Here is a 21,366-nt window from a genome sequence, read left to right as displayed (position 1 = left end):
CTTATAATGCACCTTCATCTCAACAATCTCCAGGTAGATGGGGCAAGTATTTTTTAAAAACCATTACTTCCTATCTTAGAGGTGATACTAAGTACTGGTTCTAAGGCAGAAGAGCAGACAGGGCTGGGCAATTGAGGTTAAGTGACTTGTCTAGGGCTACACAGCTAGGTAGTATCTAAGGTCAAATCTGAACCCAGGTCCTCCCTAGTCCAGGTCTGGTGCTCTGTACGATGAACTGCATAGCTTTTCTTGGGTGAATATTTTTTATTCCTGTTTTTCAGATAGGGTTGGAATTGAGATTCAAATCCAATTTTCTCTCGATTTCAAATCTGTTCTTTCTATTACATTTCACTGCCTCCAGAGTTCTTCTGTCCCTCAAGGTCATTCTTTTGATGAGACTCTAGGAAGTTGCTGCAACCTCATTATTGGAATCTTTTTCTATAGCATAGGATTTAGTAGAATTTGGACTCTCTCTCTCTCTCTCTCTCTCTCTCTCTCAGTCTCTCTTTCTGTCTGTCTGTCTGTCTGTCTGTCTGTCTGTCTGTCTGTCTGTCTGTCTGTCTTTCTCACCAGTTAGAGGCTTCAGAAGTCATATAAGACAAACTACAAACACAGCATGATAAGGTAGAATTCTTCCCTTTGGAGTGAGCTATCATGGTGTCCAACTCCATTATAGCACAGCCACCAATGTGGTGAATCCCAAAAAGGACCATTTGTGATGCTGTAAGCTCTTTGAGAATAGAGTTGTGTTTACGATTTCTAAGTGACATAGTGGGGTAGAACTTGGACTGTGAATCAGGAAGCCCTGAGTTCAGATCCTACTTCATTCACTAACTATGTGAACCTGGGCAAGTTACAACCTCGTTGAGTCTTAGTTTTTTCCATTATAAAATGGGAATGATAATAGTACCCATTTCCTGGGATTGTCGTAAGAACAAAATGTACTCTGTAAACCTCAATGCTTATTATTAATAATAATTATTAATTAATAAAATATATAATTATATTATAAAGGTAGCTATGATGAGGCTGGTGATGATGGTGATTCTGATGCAGACTCCAACCCAAACTCCTAGCATAGCATCTGCTCATAGAGGGTTCTTGATTAATGGTTGTTGAGGATGATAATGAAGTCCTCAGAGTACTTGGGGTTTTTGCCAGATGGTTATTGGAAGATACCAACCCAAGCAGAAGTGTAAGGAAGAAGGCATGATTTTAGTTGTGGTCCAGGCTGCTTTTGGATATGGTCACTGAAGATTATGACAGATGTTTCTGAGGGAATTGTTGCTCTAACCTACTGACCTGCTGAGAATTGCATCATGGGTCTACTCACACAAGACTGTATTCAATGAATCAATCAATTGCCCAATCAATCAGTTAATCAATAAGCACTCAATCTAGAATCTACTATGTACTAAGAGCTATATTTTGTGCTAGAGATACAAAGACCAAAACAAAAGAATCCCTGCCCTCTAGCAGCTTACATTCTACCAGAGGAAGTCAGCCTGCTCACAGATAAACAAATATCAGGTATATACAAAATAAGTACAAAATTTATTTAGGAGGGAGGCAGTAAGAAGTGGAGAAACCAGGAATGGCTTCCTGAAGGAGATGGTCCTTGAGTTGAGTATTCAAGGGATTTAGGCATTCCAAGTGGTAGCCGTGAGGAGGAAAAACATTCTCAGCACAAGGGACAGGTCAGTTTGTGCCAAGTCACCAAGGCAAGAAATGTCACTTTCCAATTAAGTAATTATTAATCAAGATGAATAATTAACAAACGATTAAGAATTATAAAATAAATTATTATATATTATTGATTAATATAAGTAATTAATAATATACAATGCCTTGCAAATATTCCTGTGAACTAGATAAGACAGGTGTTATTACCATCTTACAGATGTTGCAACTGAGCCTCAGAGAAGTAAATTTTTTTTGCCAAGTTCACAATAAGTGGCCGATCCAAAAAACGTGAACCCAAGTCATGATTCCAAGTCTAGAGCTGTTTAACTATTTTAGTCCCAAGCATTGAGGATGGGGAATGCTGGCAGCTAGGTGATCTACCTCTTTGACACTTGGGCAAAGTGAAACAGAAATTCAAATGGTTCTTCTATTTATAGCAAGAAAAAGAAACAATTTGGTATTTAATTATTTTGCTTGGCCTTCGCCTGTGGACCATCTTAGCAATTTGTTTTTAATAAGACTTGTCAGCCTACTTAATTCTGAATGCCCATATGACTACTGTGGCTTGTGTCAGGGTACTAGTAATTAGCTAACACATTTTTACTTAATAGCATGCTGTTATTTTTATTAAGAGCTGTAGGCCTCTGGGGCTTTGAATTCACCCTTGTTACTGAAAGGACTAGAGCACTAGAAATATTCTGTTGAATCCTCTACTGAGAGCAGGTGGCTCTGTTTTACTACTTTTTGCTGTTGGCCTTAGAGACATCATCAGTCTCCAATTCCCCTCTTTAATAATTATTATTTGCAGGGAGGAAGCAGCATTTCTTCTCCAAGGATCACTACACGTGAGCTCTCTGCGAAATTGTTAGTCAATTATCAGTGATCATACTTTATACTATGTCAATGCTAGAAGGGACCTTTAGTCCAAATCATTGCATTTTCCAGATAAACTGAGGTCTAGAAAAAGGATGCTATTTGCATAAGATCACAGAACTAGTAAATGGCAGAACCAAGAATAGTTCTTCCTTCATTTCAATGAGGAAGAATGAATTTTTATTATTATTTTTAAAAACCCTTACTTTTTGTGTCTTCAAACCAATGCTGTTTATTGGTTCCAAGGCAGAAGAGAGGTAAGGGCTAGGCAAGGAAGGCAAAATGACTTGCCCAGGGTCATACTAGGAAGAGTCTGAGGTCACATTTGAATTCAAGACTTCTCATCTCAAGTCCTGGCTCTCACCCAGAAATGGTGGTCACTGAACTTAAACATAAGGATCTCTGTTGGCCACATGTTAACTTAGAAAACCAGACATTAATGCTATTTAAATTCTATTTTATTCTTATTTATTTAAAAATATTTCCCAATTAAATTTTACACTTTTTTTTTTTAACAATCAGAAGTGTTGTGGTCTGTACCTCTGGATTAGATGATCTTTAGGGTTTCTTCTGGGACTAAATCTCATAATGTTACGAACCTGGGAAGCTAGAGATAACTATAATTTCTGCAATGCTAAAGCTTCTTAAATATCTTCTGATGGCTCATCATGGCCTGGAAGTTAATTGTTGATTGATTGGTCATTGAGAATGGGATGCTTTAGGACTGGGAAAGGGCAGAAGTACCAATTAAAAAAATAATAATGGTAATAATAGCTAGCATTTATTGAAGATTTGTGAATTACTTTCCAAATATCATCCCATTTTATCCTCACAACCATGCTGGGAAGTTTGGGTGTTATTATTATCCTCATTTACAGAGAAGGAAACTGAGGCAGACAGAGGTTAAGTGACTTTCCCAGGATCGCACAGATAGCAGGTTTCTGAGGTTACATTTGAACTTGGGTCTCTTGACTCTAGGTCCAGCACTCCATCTTGGGAGTTTGCAAATTATATCTCCCCCCCCCTTAACTCTTACCTTCTATTTTAGATGCTATACTAAGTATACTAAGTTCCAATTCAGAAGAATGGGAAAAGCTGGGCAATTGGGGTTAGGTGACTTTCCTGAGGTCACATAGCTAGAAAGTGTCTGAGGCCAGATTTGAACTCAGAACCATCTGTCTCCAGGCCTGGTGGTCTATCCACTGAACCACCTAGCTGCTCCTGAAACTATAGCTTAGTAATCTTGGCTTCAATATGTCTTGAAATTCTAAACTGTATTATTTTAAGGAAGAATTAATGTACAAATGAACAGGGAAAGATGGAAAAGGAAACAAATATGCCTTAGAATTAGTATGACTTTCTCAAGAAATAGTCAGTAGACCGTTAGATCAAGGGAATGTTTAAATAAAAATTGTTTCCATTTTGATGAGGCATTTGACCCAATCTCACATGTTATCCTCGTGAATGAGATGGAGAAACGTAGGCTAGAGGATACAAAAAATGGTTCACGTCAAATTTAGAAGGCTTTTCAGTGATGTGCTCTAGGTGAGTTCTTAGCCCTGAATTATTTATATTATTATTATTATATTACTTTTATTATATTATTATATATATAATTATTATAATACTTTTTAGCAATGACTTTATTGAAGCCATAATTGAAAATGTGTATTAAATTTGTAGATGACACGAGGCTGGAAGAGAGGGAAAAGAAAATTTAATAAATACACTGATTGGAAGAGCCAGGATATAGGAAGACCCTGGTAGTTTTTAATAGGTCCAAATATAATATGGATAATTATAGAACCTGTATCTTACACTTAGGAAAAAATAATCAATTTCATTAAACACAAAATAGAGAAGAAGAGAAGGTATAGACAGTTCAACAAACTATAGTTTGTCTGAAAAAGATCTGGTAGTTTTGGTGAACTACAAGGTTTGAGTGAACAGGACAATTTGGCAACTCCAAAAGCAAATACAATCTTATGTTTCATTAAAAAGAAGAATTTGGGGGCAAGCTGGATAGCTCAGTAGATTGAGAGCCATGCCTGGAGAGGGGAGGTCCTGGGTTCAAATATGACCTTAGACAATTTCTAGCTGTGTGACCCTGGGGCAAGTCACTTAACCCAATTACCTACTTTTATCACTCTTCTGCCTTGTAACCAAGCACTTAGTATTGATTTTAAGACAGAAGGTCAGGTTTAAAAAAAAAAAAAGAGAAGAATACAGCTAAGTCCCCATCAGGACAGATAGTGTTCTACAATGGCTACATGTATTCAAATTTGAACTATTTGAAGTCATAATAATGAAAGATCAACAGAAAAATTGAATGCAAATTCAAATTATGCTACTACTTTAGAGACTTGTTATTCATACTAATTGGGCCCTAGCTGTAGTATCTAGAAAATTGGAGGTGATAATCACACTGTAATCTGCCCAAATCACACGTGAAATATTTTGTTCAGTTCTGGGGGCCTCGTTTTAGAAAAGACACAGATGAACTGAAGGAAGCCAATCAGGGCCTGAAGAGCTTCTAGATCATACTATATGAGGTTCCGCTGAAACAGCTGGAGGGTGTTTAGCCTGGAGAAGCAAAGACTTTGGGCTTACATGATAGCTGTCTTTATGGATCTAAAGGCCTGTCACTTGGACAAGGGATTAGATCAGGGCCCCAAGAAGAAAAGAATGGAGGGCAATGGGGAGGAAGTTGCAGAAAGGCATATTTCAGGAAAAACAGGCTATGAGGTGGCAGAGTGAATAGAGTGCAGGCCTCAAGTCAGGAAGACTCATCTTTCTGAGTTCAAATCCAGCCTCAGACATTTACTAGCTGGGTGACCCTTGTCAAGTCACTTCACCCTGTTGGCCTCTGTTTGCTCATCTGTAAAAAAACAAAACAAAAACAAAAACAAAACCGTAGAGAAGGAGATGGCAAAAGACTCCAATATGTTTGCTAAGGAAACCCCAAATGGGACCAGGGAGAGTCAGAAATCATTGAAAACGAGTAAATATCATGAGAAATAAGTCCAAAATGCCCTAATGATGAGAACTCTCCAAAACTGGAGAGTAGGTTCCCTCTCACTCGATGTCTTCAAGCAAAAGTTCAATGACTACTTTTCAGGTATGTTGTTGGGAGAATTCTTGCTCAGGTATGATTTGGACAAGGTGGCTTCTGAGGCTCTCTTCCACGTTGAACATTTATGTATTTATGTGAAATAATTCTGGCAGAGAGGAGAGGCAAAGGTTCCTGAACATGGCCATTTGTGATTGAAGTTGGAGTGAAAATATGAAAGTGAGTGGTAAACCATTTTAAATCTCTAATAAGAACCTTTTGAGGTCTAATCCCAGCAGTCTACCCTCCTGGGTAGAGGCCACCTGACTGATAGCTGTTGGGTAGTCTCCATGAAGGCAGCCTCCATAAAGCCATCAAAGACCATAGTACACCTGACAGCTTGCAGGACAGACATGGACTCATTTTGTGGACAATTGGGTGAACAGCCGGGGTCCATGTGTCTGTTCATGTTTTTCAAAGGCAAGGGGAAGGAAAGAACAGTGGCTGACCACTAAGCTGTGCCTTCATCTTGCCTTTAAATTTGCCTTTTCCATAGAATATCCCAGATGCTTAAATAGTCCCATGCCAGGAAGTTCCACCCCAGGCAGTTCCATGTATGCAGTGGCACAATGGGTCTCCTGGCCGGGATCAATGCAACTCTGTTTGGAGCTGTTTGCATCTACTCTTTAGTGCTCTGACTCCCTCCAACACTAGCTCACTAAAGGTGATCTCTTTTTCCAGGTGGAGACCACTAGGGCATCACATGTACCATCTGTCAGAACTCTTTCATCACTGTCCCAAGACATCATCATTGCTCTGTGGGGAAGGATGAGGATTCAGTGTGGGTTCCATCTTGTTGGTTGGATGCCAAGGCTTGGGGAGCCTGACTTCCCAAGCTACCTTCATCCACTACTCTCTCCATATTCCTGTAATTTATAATCTACTCTGAAGATGATTCTGATACTCTAATGATCTTCACTCAGTGTCACCCAGAAAATCCTAGCGATTACACCCCAATCCCTCCTCCAATTGTCCAAGGATTCGCTCCTGAAAAGAATACTTCTCATAATGGACCATGCTCTCTCTTACCTTCTGACATAGAATTAATCAGTTTAGGTGTAATTCTACCATTGTACACCCAAATTCAGCCCTCAATACTCTCAAAAGACTCAGAGTTTGACTTCCTGAGCAAACCCAACCTCTCCTTGAAGGCCTGAAGTACAATCCTTCTTTGATTTGGTTGCAGAGGCATCCTGTAGATGCCACCAGGGCTCCTTATGAATTTGTTTTCTTAAGGAATGGAATGATAGCATGATCAATATTTGTAACTTGGCCCAGGGCCTGATCCCTGAAGCGATGAACATACTTCTGATATCACACACTGAGAGAAACAGACACTTCTACTCATTAGTCAGGAAACAATTTCATGTTTTTAGTTTCCTTCAAGAGAAGGAAATAAAAGGTAATTTTGTGTTCTAATTGGTTTTTGAACCTCCCTTATAGTTTTCTTGAGTTTACCTTCGACATCTTTAGAAATTGGGCCAACCAATCTAGAAGCTTTGCAGAGGTGATCATGAAAGCCAAGATTATATTCAATGAGGCCAATAGCATTAAATTAGGTTAATATCTTTTCCTGCAGAGATCAAAGGGTTTAGAGACATTGAAACATTCATCTTTTGACACCTCATGCAGGCACAGGAATAGGAATTCCGATTTCCATTCTAGAGATGGGGAAACAGACCTAGAAAGGTTAACTCCCTTGACCAAGGAAGGTCACGTAGCAAAGAGGCAGCAGGGCTAGAAATAGAACTCATGTCTGCTAATTCCTGGTCTGGGGTTCTCTCCATTATAATGCCTGCAATGCCCTGTAGGAAGTCTGTTTGTCCATAAATTAAAGCCAGGCCTGGCAACTTCAGTATTAGAGAGGAGATCTGTAACCATAGCAACAGAAACAGCACTCTCTGGATGAAAGGAGAAGTAACTAAAGGAAAGCAGCCAGAAGCAGGAGATTTAGCAGTCTCCTTAGATTTTTGTGGACTGAATTGGATCCCATGCTGGGGGTGGGGGGTGGGGTGGCTCTTATCATAATGAGGGGAGGAACAATCCATTGCATGAGATGTTGGGGGGTCTCTTGTAGGACTGGTTGGCTGGGAGGCTATGATTTTGGAGGGACCAAGTTTTGGGGAGGGGAGTAGGAAGTTGCAAAGAGTTAAATTTTGTCTTGAGGTATAGAAAAACTTCTCAACAATTAGCTTTCCACAAATGTCATTAAACTCCTCAAGAAGCATCCCTGGCTCCCTGTTATCTCTAAGACAAACCATACACTCCTTTGTTTGGTGTTTTAAGCCCTTCATAACCTGGCTCCAACCTAGCTTTCTAAGTTGATTTTCTATTACTTCCTATGCACAGAACACTCATGCTTCAGCCACACTAGCCAACTTGCTGATGCCCGAATATGACATTGCCTTTTCCTCCTCCTTGGTTTTGTGCAGGCTGGTCCCTATTCCTAAAATGCTCTGCTTTATCACCTCTAGCTGGAATTTCCAGCATCCTCTGAGGCTCCACTCACATGTCCCTTCTCATACCAGTTGGAAGTGCTCGCCTACATCCTGCTTCAAAATTGCTTTGCATTGACTTTGTACTTAGTTTATGCTTACTTATCTGTGTACATATTTTCTTCCCTGTCTCCTGTTGTCCCCACATGTAAGCTGCCTGAGGGCAGGGACTTTATATGGTCCCAAGTGGCACAGGAACCCTCCGAGTGGCAGCACTTAACCACCAGTCCTGCCTATAACTCAGTTTTTCCATATGAGGAGACAGCTTTCTGTAGAGAAAGGGCCAGGCATTGCCACCAACTACCAACCCAAGGACATACAGGACAGGCAAGCCAACCTAGCTGAAGCAGTCTTGAGTTTAAGCTAGGAAGTAACATGTGCCTACCAAGGCAAAGCGCCATGACCACTGTCCTGATCATTCTCTCCCCTCAGACCAGGACGCTGAGCCCAAGAGTCTTGGGAATTGCAGTGTTCCCAGCCAATGCTTTCAGTCACCATCCTTTGGAGATAAAAGGCTGGTAATCGATCCCATGGGTGCTACAGTCACATCCATTGAAGACCCAGAAAAGAATGTGCTCAGCATAAAAGTCTTTGGCACTGTCAAATATTGCAGTATCAGAAATGATAGCATTTTATTAGTGAAAATGATTTTAAAGAAGAGGCATCAATATCTGCTTTACCTCTTTCCCTGTTGTCCATGAGATTTTTCCATCTGACTTGCAGCTGACAGCTTCTAGATGGGTTGCCTCTCCCATTAGAATGTAAGCTTCTTGAGGGCAAGGACTCTCATATTTTCTTTTTGTACAGCCCCAGCTCTCAGCACCATGCTTTGCACATAGCAGGTACTTAATGGATGCTTCATTAACTCTTTCATTCATTCATTCATTCATTCATTCATTCATTCATTCATTCATTCATTCATTCATACATTCATTCAGTGTGCCTAGTACATCATGAATCCTTAATAAATGCTTGTTGAATCTTGTTCTGATTGGGAGTTTTGATTCTGGTAGAGGGAACTTTCAGGAATAATACTGTACTGAGAAAGTCCTTGATTCCAATGAGAGCATATTCCTAATATATTATGAACCTGTCTATTATGCCAGTTAGGCACAATACTTTTCACCCTCTTAGTTTCTTTAGGCACATCAAGACAGAGGATGTCACCACACATGTTTAACTATAGTGTGAGTCTTCTTTGTCTTTGGGCTGGAGCAGCTCTATATAAGATATTCATCCTTGGTATTTCTATATGTCTTTAGGGTGGAATATATGTAAATATATATATATATGAAGCACAGTGAATCAAACCCTGGACCTGGAGTTAGGAAGACCTGAGTTCAAATCCAACCTCAGATTATGTGACTGTGAGCAAGTCACTTAACCTTGTTTGCTTCAGTTTTCTCATTGGTAAAATGAGTGGGAAAAGGAAATGACAAACCACTCCAAAACCTTTGCCAGGAAAACCCCAAATGGGATCCCAAAGAGCTGGACATGACTGGTTATTCAGTCTCTCTGTCTCTCTCTGTGTCTCTCTATATATGTACTTATATATATATATATATTTATATAGTTATACATAGTTGTGTGTACATGCATGGATTCATTGACTGCCTTATAGATAAAAAAATATTATTGGCATTGTGGAGTATACAGAGATGAATAGCATGATCTGCTTTTAGAGTGCTTATCATTTAGTATGAGAAATACCAGGGAATATGGAATAAATATCAATAAATAGAAACAAAGCAGAAGAGATAAGCAGAGGGAAAATGAATTGAGTTTGAGATATGGTTAAGTTTTAGACTGGAGTATTCAGGTAGAGATGTACAACAAGATAGGTGGAATAGTTGGAAGGTGAAGGCTGGAGACATAGATTTCTAAAGTAATCTTTAAAGTAAATAATTGAAGCCAATAGAGTGGATGAAATCACCAAGAGAAGAGGACTGAGGACAGATCTTGAGGTGCCTCCATATTTAGTGAAAGAAACCAGAGTAGTCATGGAAGGAGACAGAGAGGAAACAGGAAGGTGAGAGGAGAACCATTATGCAGTATTATGGGACAAAAATCTATAACAACTTTGGGTAGGGTCAGTTTGAATGGAAAAGCTTGAATTATGGATTATTTAAAAAGTAAATGTAATCTTATTTCTAAATACATATAGTGTACAGTGTTATATGAACAGAAAAGAATCATGTCTAGTTAGCACATGAATTGTTTATATGCAATAATTTGTCACCTAATTGGAGGAGTATTAAAATAACTTGTTTTCCTAATGATCTTAAATATTCCCCTCTCTTATTGGTAACCTTTTTTGTTTGATCAGTCTGCTTAATCAACCCACTTTTTGGTGGCTCTCTGATGGGAAAAAGCAAATTTCAGCAGAGTCCTCTGAATGCCCAACCATTTTACTGCAGTTGCTGATTGGAAAAAAACCAGGAGCTTCTTACTTAGAGCTTCTCCCTCCAAAAAGAACACTCACCTATTTAGGAAGATGCTGCTGACATCATCGTGTGTAATAGGAGGCTTTTTTGAGCTGGCAGCCATCCTCAAGGGACGGAGGAAGTTATTGACTAAGATGTGCAGTTGCTGGACATATTCTGCTTCTGCCTCAAGCATGCTAAATACCACTTGGTTTCTTTTCCGCATGCTGTCAGCATGAGGTGACCGGATATAGTCCTGAATAATTGTCTTCCATTTTCTCCGGCAGAGCCAGCCTCGCAAAAAGCTTTGCACCTGTGAAAAAGAAGATTTTATTTTTTCCCCTCCTCTGATTATGTATATGGAAAGATGGCACCACATTTTTGTTCACTGAACAAACACTTGCCAAATACATGCAAGGCGTTCTGCTAGGTGCTGACAATTAAATAAAAATGATGAAAAAAATGGCAGTTTCTACTCTTCAGGAATTCATAATCTAATAAGGGTATTTATAATCTCATAAAAGAGATAGTACATATGCACACATATGTGTGATAAAGATATGTTAAGTAAGATAGATTGTGATGGGGCAAAAAGGAAAGATCCAGACAGGAATGCTTGTGGTAGAATATATCACTTTCAGACAACAAATCAGTGAAGTCATCATGGAGGAAGAGGATGCCAGGGCTAAGCCTTCCTTGACCAAAAATAGAGAAAATAGAGGTAGAATAGAGAAGAGAATGTGTGCTTGTCATGGAAATACAAAATAAGATTGGGGTAGTCCATTCTAGCTACAAGAAGAAATGTTTGAAGGGAAGGAGTGAAAAATAGGGCAAGAGTCTCAAAGACCCTGAAAATTGTAATTAATATTCATCATGATAACGAGGAGTTATCCAATTAGAATAGATAAGGCAGATTGCCTTAATCTCATCCCTGGGACTCCTCAGATGAAATTGAATACACGCGTATCTTGAACTTCTGCCTACAGATTCTACAGGGAAATGAGCAGGAATATTTAACTCTGATGTCTGTCGTCTGATTCCTTTTTGCTGGCTAATTTTAGCAAGAACTAGGGAAAAAATTAATTCATATACAGGAACATTTGAAGAATGTTCCCCACCACTTCTTTTCTTATATTTCAGTGGCAGAGCAGAAAGAGCCCTAAGAGCCAGGATAGCTGTGTTTTCACTTCAGTTCTGCTACTAGTTCACTGAGCAAGCTAGAGCCAGTCACTTCACCTTTCTCTGGACTTAGATTTTCTCTCATCTGCAAAATAAAGGCACTGAATACATGTTCCTGAGGTTCTTCCCTGTTCAGTTATATGGACCAATATATAAGGATTATATTTTCTCAGTGTGGAAAGGGTCACCAGTTCAGGCAAATTCCTGTAATACTGAGGATCACAGCTTCAAGAGCTAGAAGGTATTTCAGAGACCATCTATTTTAACCCCATGATTTTATAGATTAAGGAACCTGAGACCTAGAGAAGTAAACAACTAGCTTTAATTAAGTCAGGTAGTAAAACCATCATAGGTGAGATTTGAACACAGGTTTTCTGTCTTGATTTTCATACTACTCTCTTTCCTCTAGGTAGGTATGGGCACATCATTGATGCTCTTCCTCACTCCACCCATTCCAAAGTAGAAAAGATGTCCAGAGACAACTGGAAAGAATTCCATCAGTCACTGGGTAAACAAATACCCTACCTTCCTGAGGACTCTCTTCTTTTCTGAATCTATGTCAATGCCACACCAATTCAATCAGAATAAAATGTGGTTTGTATCGAAAGGGCTAGTTTGATCCTGAACTAGTCACTTCCCTCCTTCAACATATTTCCTCAATAGTAAAATGAGGAGGGGGCTTGTATTGGATAATTTCTAAGGCTATTTTAAAGTTGATAATGACTGTGATGCAAAAGAAAGAACTATGGATTTGTCCTTTCTACTCCCTTCAGTCTACTTCAGTCCCTTATTCATTTTGGGACCCTTGGAAAATCAATTAAAATGTCTTTCTTGATCTGTAAAGTGGGACTAGTAATATTTATACTCTTCAATCGGGAGGAAAATACTACTCAAATCTTGAACAAAGGAGGATCGTTTCAATGTATAGAGTAAGATAAACATAGGCATGTTAAAAGTTATATTGCATGTGCTCATTTGCCGTGATAGTGATTGCTTTTAAAAAATTGAGTGGACATGGAAAAGAATGTAAAAAAGGAATGAAAGGCATTCTTTGATTTCTATGATTTTTATGGTTTTGAAAACTGCTGGGAACAAAAGGAAGCATTTGGAAAGAGATGAGAGTAAATGGGGTGGTTATTTTTTGGAGGGAAGGAGTGGGTCTTTGGAGATATAGGAAGGTACTGGGGGATGAGAGGACTTTAGAGACCACTGGAAATGCTAGATGGTTTATTTAGGGATTTCCTGTCAGATGTCAACATATGTTAAAGATAAAGAAAAACGGCATAAACCTTCTTAATTTTCTTGATGTCACTGTCTTCATCATTGGGTGTGACAGTCTGGACTGACTGAATTCGATCATTGTCCTTGAGCAAGGAAGCAATCTACAAAAACAAAACACAAAGTCAGTGATTAATAAGGCTATAAGTAAGATATTCAGAGAACCTGGCCCAGAACAATACTCTGCATTTTCAGGTTTGTAAAAGTTTTTTTCTGGTCCCCAATATTTTTACCTGCCACTGTAATCAGAGATCTGATAATATTGTGCATCAGTTACCCAAAGAGGCCACAATCATTGAATGAAGTGATGGAAAGATGTAATTGGGCATGGGGGTCAGGTGATCCAGTTTCTCATCAGGCTGAATTTCTGGGTAACTTTAAGTCAGTGAAGGTACTGAGAGTCTGGCAGGTGGATAGAATGCTAGACATGTGTGGGGCAGCTGGGTGGCTCAGTGGATTGAGAACCAGGCCTAGAGACAAGAGGTCCTAGGTTCAAATCTGGCCTCAGATGCTTCCTAGCTGCATGACCCTGGGTAAGTCACTTAACCTCCATTGCCTAGTCTTTACCACTCTTCTGCCTTGAAACCAAAACATAGTATTAATTCCAAGGCAGAAGGTAATGATTAAAAAAAAAAGAATGCTAGACCCACCATTTAGTAGCCTTGACTTCTAATCTGTCCTCAGAAACCTAACTATATGACCCTGGGCTAGTCACTTAGCCTGTCTAGCTCAGTTTATTCATCTGTAAAATGGGGATAATAGTAATACCTACTTCATAATGTTGTTATGTAAATCATTATGTAAATATCAGATATTATTACTGTTAATAACAATTTGTTAATTTTCATATCTTTTGAAATGTGGATATTAGATTGCTTTTATTTCTAAGGATGATAGGAAAAGTATTTTAGGGATCATTTATTCCAGGGGCTTTTAACCTGGGGTTCACAGACTCCCAAAGGACTAATGAATAGATTTCAGGGAGTCTTCCAACTTCAACAGGAAAAAAAAAAAACCTTCATTTTCATTAATCTTTGTTTTCCCTTGTAATCCTGTGTATTTTATTTTAAGCAATTAAAAATATTATTACGAGAAGATGCTCATAGGCTTTGACAGACTACTGGTCAAGGCCAAAGGGGGTCACAAAAGGTGAAGAATCCTTCATCCAGCCTAACTCCCTTCATTTTAGGAAACTGAGACCTTAGGAGGAGAAGTGACTTGCCCAGGGTCACAAAGTCAAATGTCATGTTCAGGACTGGAACACCAAGTCCTTTGGGATGCCAAGTGAATTTCCTGCACTGCTTTCCCCACTATAACAGGATTCTAAAGAAACAATACAAGCACTGGGAGTTGGTATTTTAACGATCAATAAAATGTTTAATTCCCTGGATTTTCTTAGGCTCTGAGACTTAGCATAGCCAGGCAAGTAAACACTTGGAAGACAAAATAGAAGAGAATCTGTGTCAAATTGAGAAGTCTAGCTATTTGGGGATGTTTTGAATTCTGGGTAAGGAGTACTCAAATAACACGCATGAACCTGTCCATTAGTTTTGCACTCAAGTGAAGGAGTTTTAGGGACAAGCTTTGGCAAGGGATATGTTTGGCATATCTCAGTTTGGCAAGGGATATGTTATATAAAGTCAATGAGAATTGGGACAGTTGCTTTTTCTGGCTATCCCTATTCCAGGGCTTCCCAAAGTATTTATTGGTGATACAATTTATTCACTCAATTCAAGAAACATATTTTATTCATCTTTATATCTCCTACAAAGATGAATAAAATACGATCTTGCCCTCAAATAGGGAAGAATATCAGCGTATCAATAGGGGAGAAGAGACATGTATATGAATAACCATTATACATAATAGAAATAGGGATTCGACTTATGGTTTCATTAAACTAGGGGATCACCAGATAAGGATCTGCCACTAATCTAGACCTGGCGGCACTTGTTCTGTGATGTAGAGTCTTTGAAAGTCACTACAGAACATTGAGAACTTGAATGACTTTGCCCAGGGTCAGACATGAGGCTTGAACCCAGGAAGACCTGAAGTTGGCTCCTACCGACTTAACCTTGGAAATCAATGAATGCTACAAGATCAAGCCTTGAACAAATGTTCTTTTGAGTATTTAGGCTAGACTTAAGAAAATGACGGAGATTCAGTTTCAAAGTCTTTCTTGTCAATATTCCCTTCCATTTTCTGAAAGCCTGTTGTTAAACATTCACTAGCACACTACTGTCTCAGTGTCAGTTCCCTGGCTTCTGTATCTATGCCAAAGTAGTCCCTCTCATATGAAACAGAAAATGATAAATTCCTATACATGCAAAAGAGATAATATGAGAATTTTGAGAAAGGAGGTATTTCTAGTTGGGGTAGAATCAAGGAAGCCTTCATAGTGGTGGTTCAAAATTGAGGAAGATTTTAATAGGCAGAGATGAAGGTTGAAGGTAGAGGGAGGAACTCACAGATTTAAGGAAAGGTATAGACAATTCAATTCAAACGACTGACATTTAAAAAATAACTGTAGTGTGCAAGGTGCTATGCAGAGCCCTAGCCTCAAGAAACTTACAGACTTCACAGCAAATAGCATGGGAGCAGAAAAGGGACTAAGGCCCCCATAGTCTGCAGGGAGCTATGGAGAATTCAAGAGGCAGCTCTCCTCATGGAGCTCAAATGATATATAAACTTCTTAGGAAGACAAAGTAAAAATACATGAAATAGTTAAAAATAAAAGCGTTAGTCATGACCAGCCACCAGAATGGTACCAGTGTTACAAGCCCTAAATATTCTAGCCTTAAATGCTCTAATTCTGGGTGGAAGAGGGAAGAGCAGATTTCTTTGTAGGCCATTGGGTGAATGGTATATTCTTCGTCATTTTCTGACAATTATGAATATTTGGGGGTGCCACTGATGGCCCTATTTGTGCCTCAGGTAGAGGAAGTGATAAAAGAAGGAAGGAAATAATCAAGGAAAGAAGAGAAAGACAGGAGACATGAAGGGAATGACCAAGGAGAGGAAAAGAGAAAGGAAAGTCATGAAATACAAAATATGGTGGTATGCCATCCCCGCCCCCCCCTCCCCATAATAACATCAATTTTAAAAACTCAGACCTGGGATTTCATTTTTCAATTGGAAATCCCAGCGAAGGTAGGCATCTGCTTTTAGACAGCTTTAGAAAGTTGTGTGGGGGCCCAGACTCAATGACAGAAGCTGGATTTCAACCTCCCCTCCCCATTCCAGAGCTGATTCTTTAACAAGTACACCATACTACCTCTCAATAATATTAGCAATTTTCATTTATATGAAACATTTTAACATTGCTATCTTACTTAAAACTTAACTTATTATTAACTTACTTAAAACAACTCTATGAGGTAGGTATTCTAGATATTATTATCCCCATCTTAAAGATAAGGAAACTAAGGCTGAGCAGTGAACTGACTAAGTATGACCAAGCCTGCACCATTAAAAAAAATACACATAGCTGGCTTGGGAACCTAGGTCTTTTGTTTCCAGACTTTTGCCACCAGACTTTCAATGACTTAAAGTTAAGTGGCACCCAGCAGTGGTCTAATCTATTCATCACACTCTTCCTCTGATATCTCAGCAATGTCTCTCTGTCTGGAATAACAACAAAAAACCTTGACTCCACTACAGGTTGCATGATTCATTCCTAGGTCCTAGTTGTGTCACTTTCACAGAGGCTCATTTGGCAAGATCTGTCTTCAAGTTAGGAACCAGAAGGAAAAAAAAAATACAACAGAATGACTACTGACATTACTGCAATACAGGGTTCTTCATTTCTATATATAGATGGTTAATTGGTGTCTGTAGACATGACCCATGAAACCAGGAGGCTTCGCTCTTAGGAAATCCCAGCTCTGATTCTTCAAGTCCACTCACAAAATGGCGAATGAATGAACACAGCTGATCAAATGAAACACTTTAAAAGCTAAACTGAACCTCTTTCCTGGCTCCTTCAACTAATGATCTGAAATGACTTCTCAGTCCTGGGTAGAAGGTAGAATGGATCAAACTGAGAAATATTCAGTGTGGGAGAGTGCTTGATTTTTTTTTCTTATTCCCTAGGAAATTTGGACATTGAAATTAAATCTTTGATCTCTACTACACAGAAGAGAAGAGAATGACAACAACCTAAGGACAATCAGGGTGGTAGGGACTTTAAACCGAGTGTATGAGAATTAGCTGAAGAAGAAAAGACATGGAGGTAGGGTGGGATCTAAGTGGGAGAGCGTTTGATAGCTGTTTTCAAGTATTTGAAAGGCTCAGCTTGTTCCAGAAGTCAGAATTAAATCAAATGGGTGGGATTTACAGTGAGGCAGGTAATTTTGTTGTTTTGTTTTTGTTGTTTAATCATTTTAGTTGTGTCTGACTCTTCATGATCCCATTTGGATTTTTTTTTTGGGGGGCAAAGATACTAGAGTGGCTTGACATTTCCTTCTCCAGCTAATTTTACAGATGAGGAAACTGAGGTAAACAGTGACTTGACTTGCCCAGTGTCACCCAGCTAGTTAGTGTCTGAGGCTGGATTAGAACTCCTTCTTTGTTGGCAATCTTCCTGAATCCAAATGTGGCACTGCACATACACTGCACCAAATGAATCAATATAAAGGAGAAATTTTGGAGCTCCAAAAGGAGGTAGTTTCTCACCACTGAAGGTTTTTGTAGAAGAGAGAGATGAACATGAATCAAGATGGGGTTGAACTAGATGACCTCTGAGATGTTTTCCAACTTTGCATTCTATAAATTGGAAATATTGCTTAGTTCCAGCTATGTTAACTTCTCTATTTCACTTTTCTACCTTTTATTGGCTACTTTTATTTTCACTTTTGTTGAAAAGGTAGTGTTGGGATAAGAGAGAGAGAGGAGGAAAGAAGCACACGGTATATTTAAGACTTGCCTCCCTCCTTGGAGACGGGCATTCTAGGACATGTACTCAGATGGGACTAGTGGTAAAAAATAGATGCAGTGAGGGTAGCCATTTTGATAAGGGTAAAACAGTTAGAATCATATTCTTATTTAAAGATCAAACTGGGTGAGCATCCAGAGGAATCAGGATATAATGGAAAGAGCTCTGGACTTAGAGTTGGGAGATCTGGGTTCTGAGCCATGTATTAGTTGTGTGGCTTTGGGCAAGTTAGTTTAACTCTTCCTCATCTACAAAATGAGAATAATTATAATCTGCCATGTTTATCCCACAGGATTGTTTTTGAGGCTTAAATGAGATCTGTATAGAAATTTATTTGTAAAGCATTATGTAAATATAAATTGTTATTATTATGACCAAGGGTTGTAGCCCAAGATTCATGTCTTCCCTATTGACTCATCTGTGTATGCTTGATGTTTTAAGATTAAGTTTTATTACTCCTGAGAACTTTGTTAAATTGAGTCTTTTTCCCTCATGTTGCTCATATTCCCCTCTATTGCTCATTTTCTGACTCCTCCCACATTGATGGCTGGTCTCCAAAGGTTAGACTTCAAAGCTATCTCATTCTTCTCCCACTGGAGGGAGAAAAGGAATTGAGAATTTCCCTTTCCACTAGCTTTAGCCTCTGCCCCAAGTAATATCTAGGAGGAGAGAAATGACCCTAGCCAGATATCAGTCCCTTTTATCTCAGACATGGTGTAGCTCTCATAAATGCTAGTGTCTTCTCCAGTTGTCTCTGGTTATTAATTTTCTGCCTGACCACTATTGCAATGTGCTGCTCCCCCAAGGAGAGGGGACTTACTGCTTTCCTATACCCCCTCCTTCAGCAAGAGCATTGTAGGACATGGGTGGGTAGAGGTAAGTTTTACTGCTTATTGCTATAGAGTGGTTAGATGAGAGGAAGGGCAGTGTTTACTGAAAAGAAACTGCAGTAGTGACAAGGAAATTTCTGAGTGGATCCCAGAGTACAACTCTGTGGTGTGGGTTGCCCTACTAGAGGAAGGGTATTTTTTTGGAGGGAAGGAATTTCCCAGTGAGCATGTTAGGGATTAGGGGTTACTCTTCTCTGCTGTTAATTGATCAAGTTGCCACTTTGGTCAACTTCTTGACATTTTGTGGAGAGAGCCACAGTTGCTTTATCTGATGTGCATAAGTCTTATTTGGGGAACTTTTGTAGGCTTGGGAGGATTGGAGAAAATATTTAGACTTCCTTCTTGTTGCTTACATGCTCACTATCAGCTCTAACATGGTAGACTGCCTTAGTCTCAAATGATCTTCCCACTTCTATTTCTTAGCTTCTTTTTCCAGGGACCCAACTGTATTCCTATGGCACAGATTTGATCATGAATTGCCCCTTGGTAAACAGCTTCGGCTTGCTCGTAGGATAAAATGCCAGTTCCTCTGTGTGATTGTTCGGCATTTAAAGCCTTTTGCAACTTGGTTCCAACATATATTTTTATACTGATTTCACTTCCTATCTTCCAGCCAAACTGACCTACTTACATGGCATTCTGTTTTCTGCCTCTGTGATTTTGCACAAGTTGAGTCTCATGCCTGGAATGTTCTCTTTCTACCTCTCATTACTTTGTATTTGCTTTATATGTCTTTTGCATTCATGTATCTATTTCCATATTTCCCTCGTGGTCGATGGCAAACTCTTGGAGGACAAATACTACTTCATTTTTATCTCTGTATCAGCACCTAGCACAATGCTTGGCATACAGAAGGAATATAATAAATGCTTGTTGAATTGAATATAAATGTAGTAAAATTGAGAGCTAAAAAGGACTATCATAAATGCTTGTTGAATTGAATATAGATGTAGTAAAATGTGAGAGCTAAAAAGGACCTTTGAAATGTCTAGTCCAACCTCCTCATTTAACAACTGAGGAAAAGGCACTGCTTAATAAATGTTTGCTGAATTGCTAGGATTTACCCAAGATCAGGAAACGAGTTCCTGAGACAATTACAATGAGACACATTTCAAATATGATTTGACTGAATTCCAGTCCAGTGTTCTTTTTAAACTACATCTCCAAGAAGCAGGAATAAACTCAATGTGCTATCATTTGCTGTCCTTTTTGCTTCTACTCCATTCAAATGGAGCAGTTTCATTCTAAAAGAGAAAAAAAGTATTTTATATAAACAAAAAGAATTGCATCAATTGTCAAAGGATGTGGGATATTGGTGAGGTAGGAAAAGAATATTTTAACAAAACCTATTAAAGTATGTTAGAATAAACAGCTTTCAGACAAGATTAAGCAGTTTTGGATGGAAAATGAACGGAGCTATAAATATAAAGACAAATCACTTTATGTAGAATGATGCCTTGTTTACTTGTGAACTATCTGATGATTTAAAGAGGCAAAAGGAAAAAACCTTTTATTTATTAAAAAGTGGAAAAATGTAAGTAGAAAGAAATGCAGAGGCAAAAAGTTGGGTCAGAGGACCATATGGAAGACTATAAAGGTAACATAGGGTATTATGGTCCCTCAGCTCATTTGTATGTAACTTTTATGACTAGGGCATAACTAAAAAAATTTTATTTATTTATTTATTTTATTTTATTTATTTATAAAAAATTAAAAATTATTTTATTTATTTATAAAAAATTAAAAAAATTATTTTATTTATTTATAAAAAATTAAAAAAATTATTTTATTTATTTATAAAAAATTTAAAAATTAAAAAATTTTATGACTAGGGCATAATTAAAAAAAGGGCAAAATTAAAAAAAAAAAGGGGAGCGAGGGAAATCCTCCAAACATTTGGAGCCCGTGATATGACTTAAAAAGCACTAATGATTTCATAGTGGAAATTTAATTAGTGAATACTTTTAAAGTGAGAGTTCAGTTACTGAGTTGGTACTGGGTAGTTGCCACTTAAGCCATTTTAGTTATAGGAATCTGTGACAAGACTAAAGCTGGGGGCTAAAAAGTTGTGCTGTCGGAATGGTGGCAGCCAGAAGCAATTTCCTGATTGGCCAGACATTGGCTAAGACCTTCACTCACCTGGAGTGGGAGAGAGTTGGAATTTCTCATAAGTGCCTGTTTTCTACTGCCAACTCTCATCTGAGAAGGAAAAGCACAGACCAAGACGGGCTATATAGCTGCTTTATATCTTGGTGAGCTGACTAGATTTGTTTGCTTTTTCTAGAGAATAAACCTGTGCTGGGTTGCTGTGAGCTGTATTCTGATTGAACAATGGAGCTTCTGGGTGAGAGTGATTAACTGGTTGGTTTGGTCTGATGAGGCCAGCTCAGTCCTCAGAACAATAAGTTATTCACTTATTTGGATGCTGATGAGCATTGCAGTTCTCTAGCTTAAAGAGAACAATTATTTAAATACTGTAAATGCCCTTTTAAGGGTTCTTGCC

General features: G+C 38.7%; 1 protein-coding gene across 1 annotated transcript in view; it reads right to left on the bottom strand.

Annotated features, from left to right (window-relative positions):
- RASGRF1 (Ras protein specific guanine nucleotide releasing factor 1) overlaps positions 1-21,366 on the bottom strand; it is a 215,860-nt gene that overhangs the window by 106,385 nt on the left and 88,109 nt on the right. Inside the window, exons 4-5 of the mRNA XM_001368395.4 lie at positions 13,052-13,144; positions 10,643-10,896 (exon numbers count right to left, since the gene is read on the bottom strand). Coding sequence (XP_001368432.2) covers positions 10,643-10,896; positions 13,052-13,144 — 347 coding nt within the window. The remainder of the gene's footprint in view (positions 1-10,642; positions 10,897-13,051; positions 13,145-21,366) is intronic.

This window comes from Monodelphis domestica, chromosome 1 (assembly GCF_027887165.1).
Source record: "Monodelphis domestica isolate mMonDom1 chromosome 1, mMonDom1.pri, whole genome shotgun sequence".
NCBI lineage: Eukaryota > Metazoa > Chordata > Mammalia > Didelphimorphia > Didelphidae > Monodelphis > Monodelphis domestica.
This window is presented reverse-complemented; position numbering and strand designations above follow the sequence as displayed.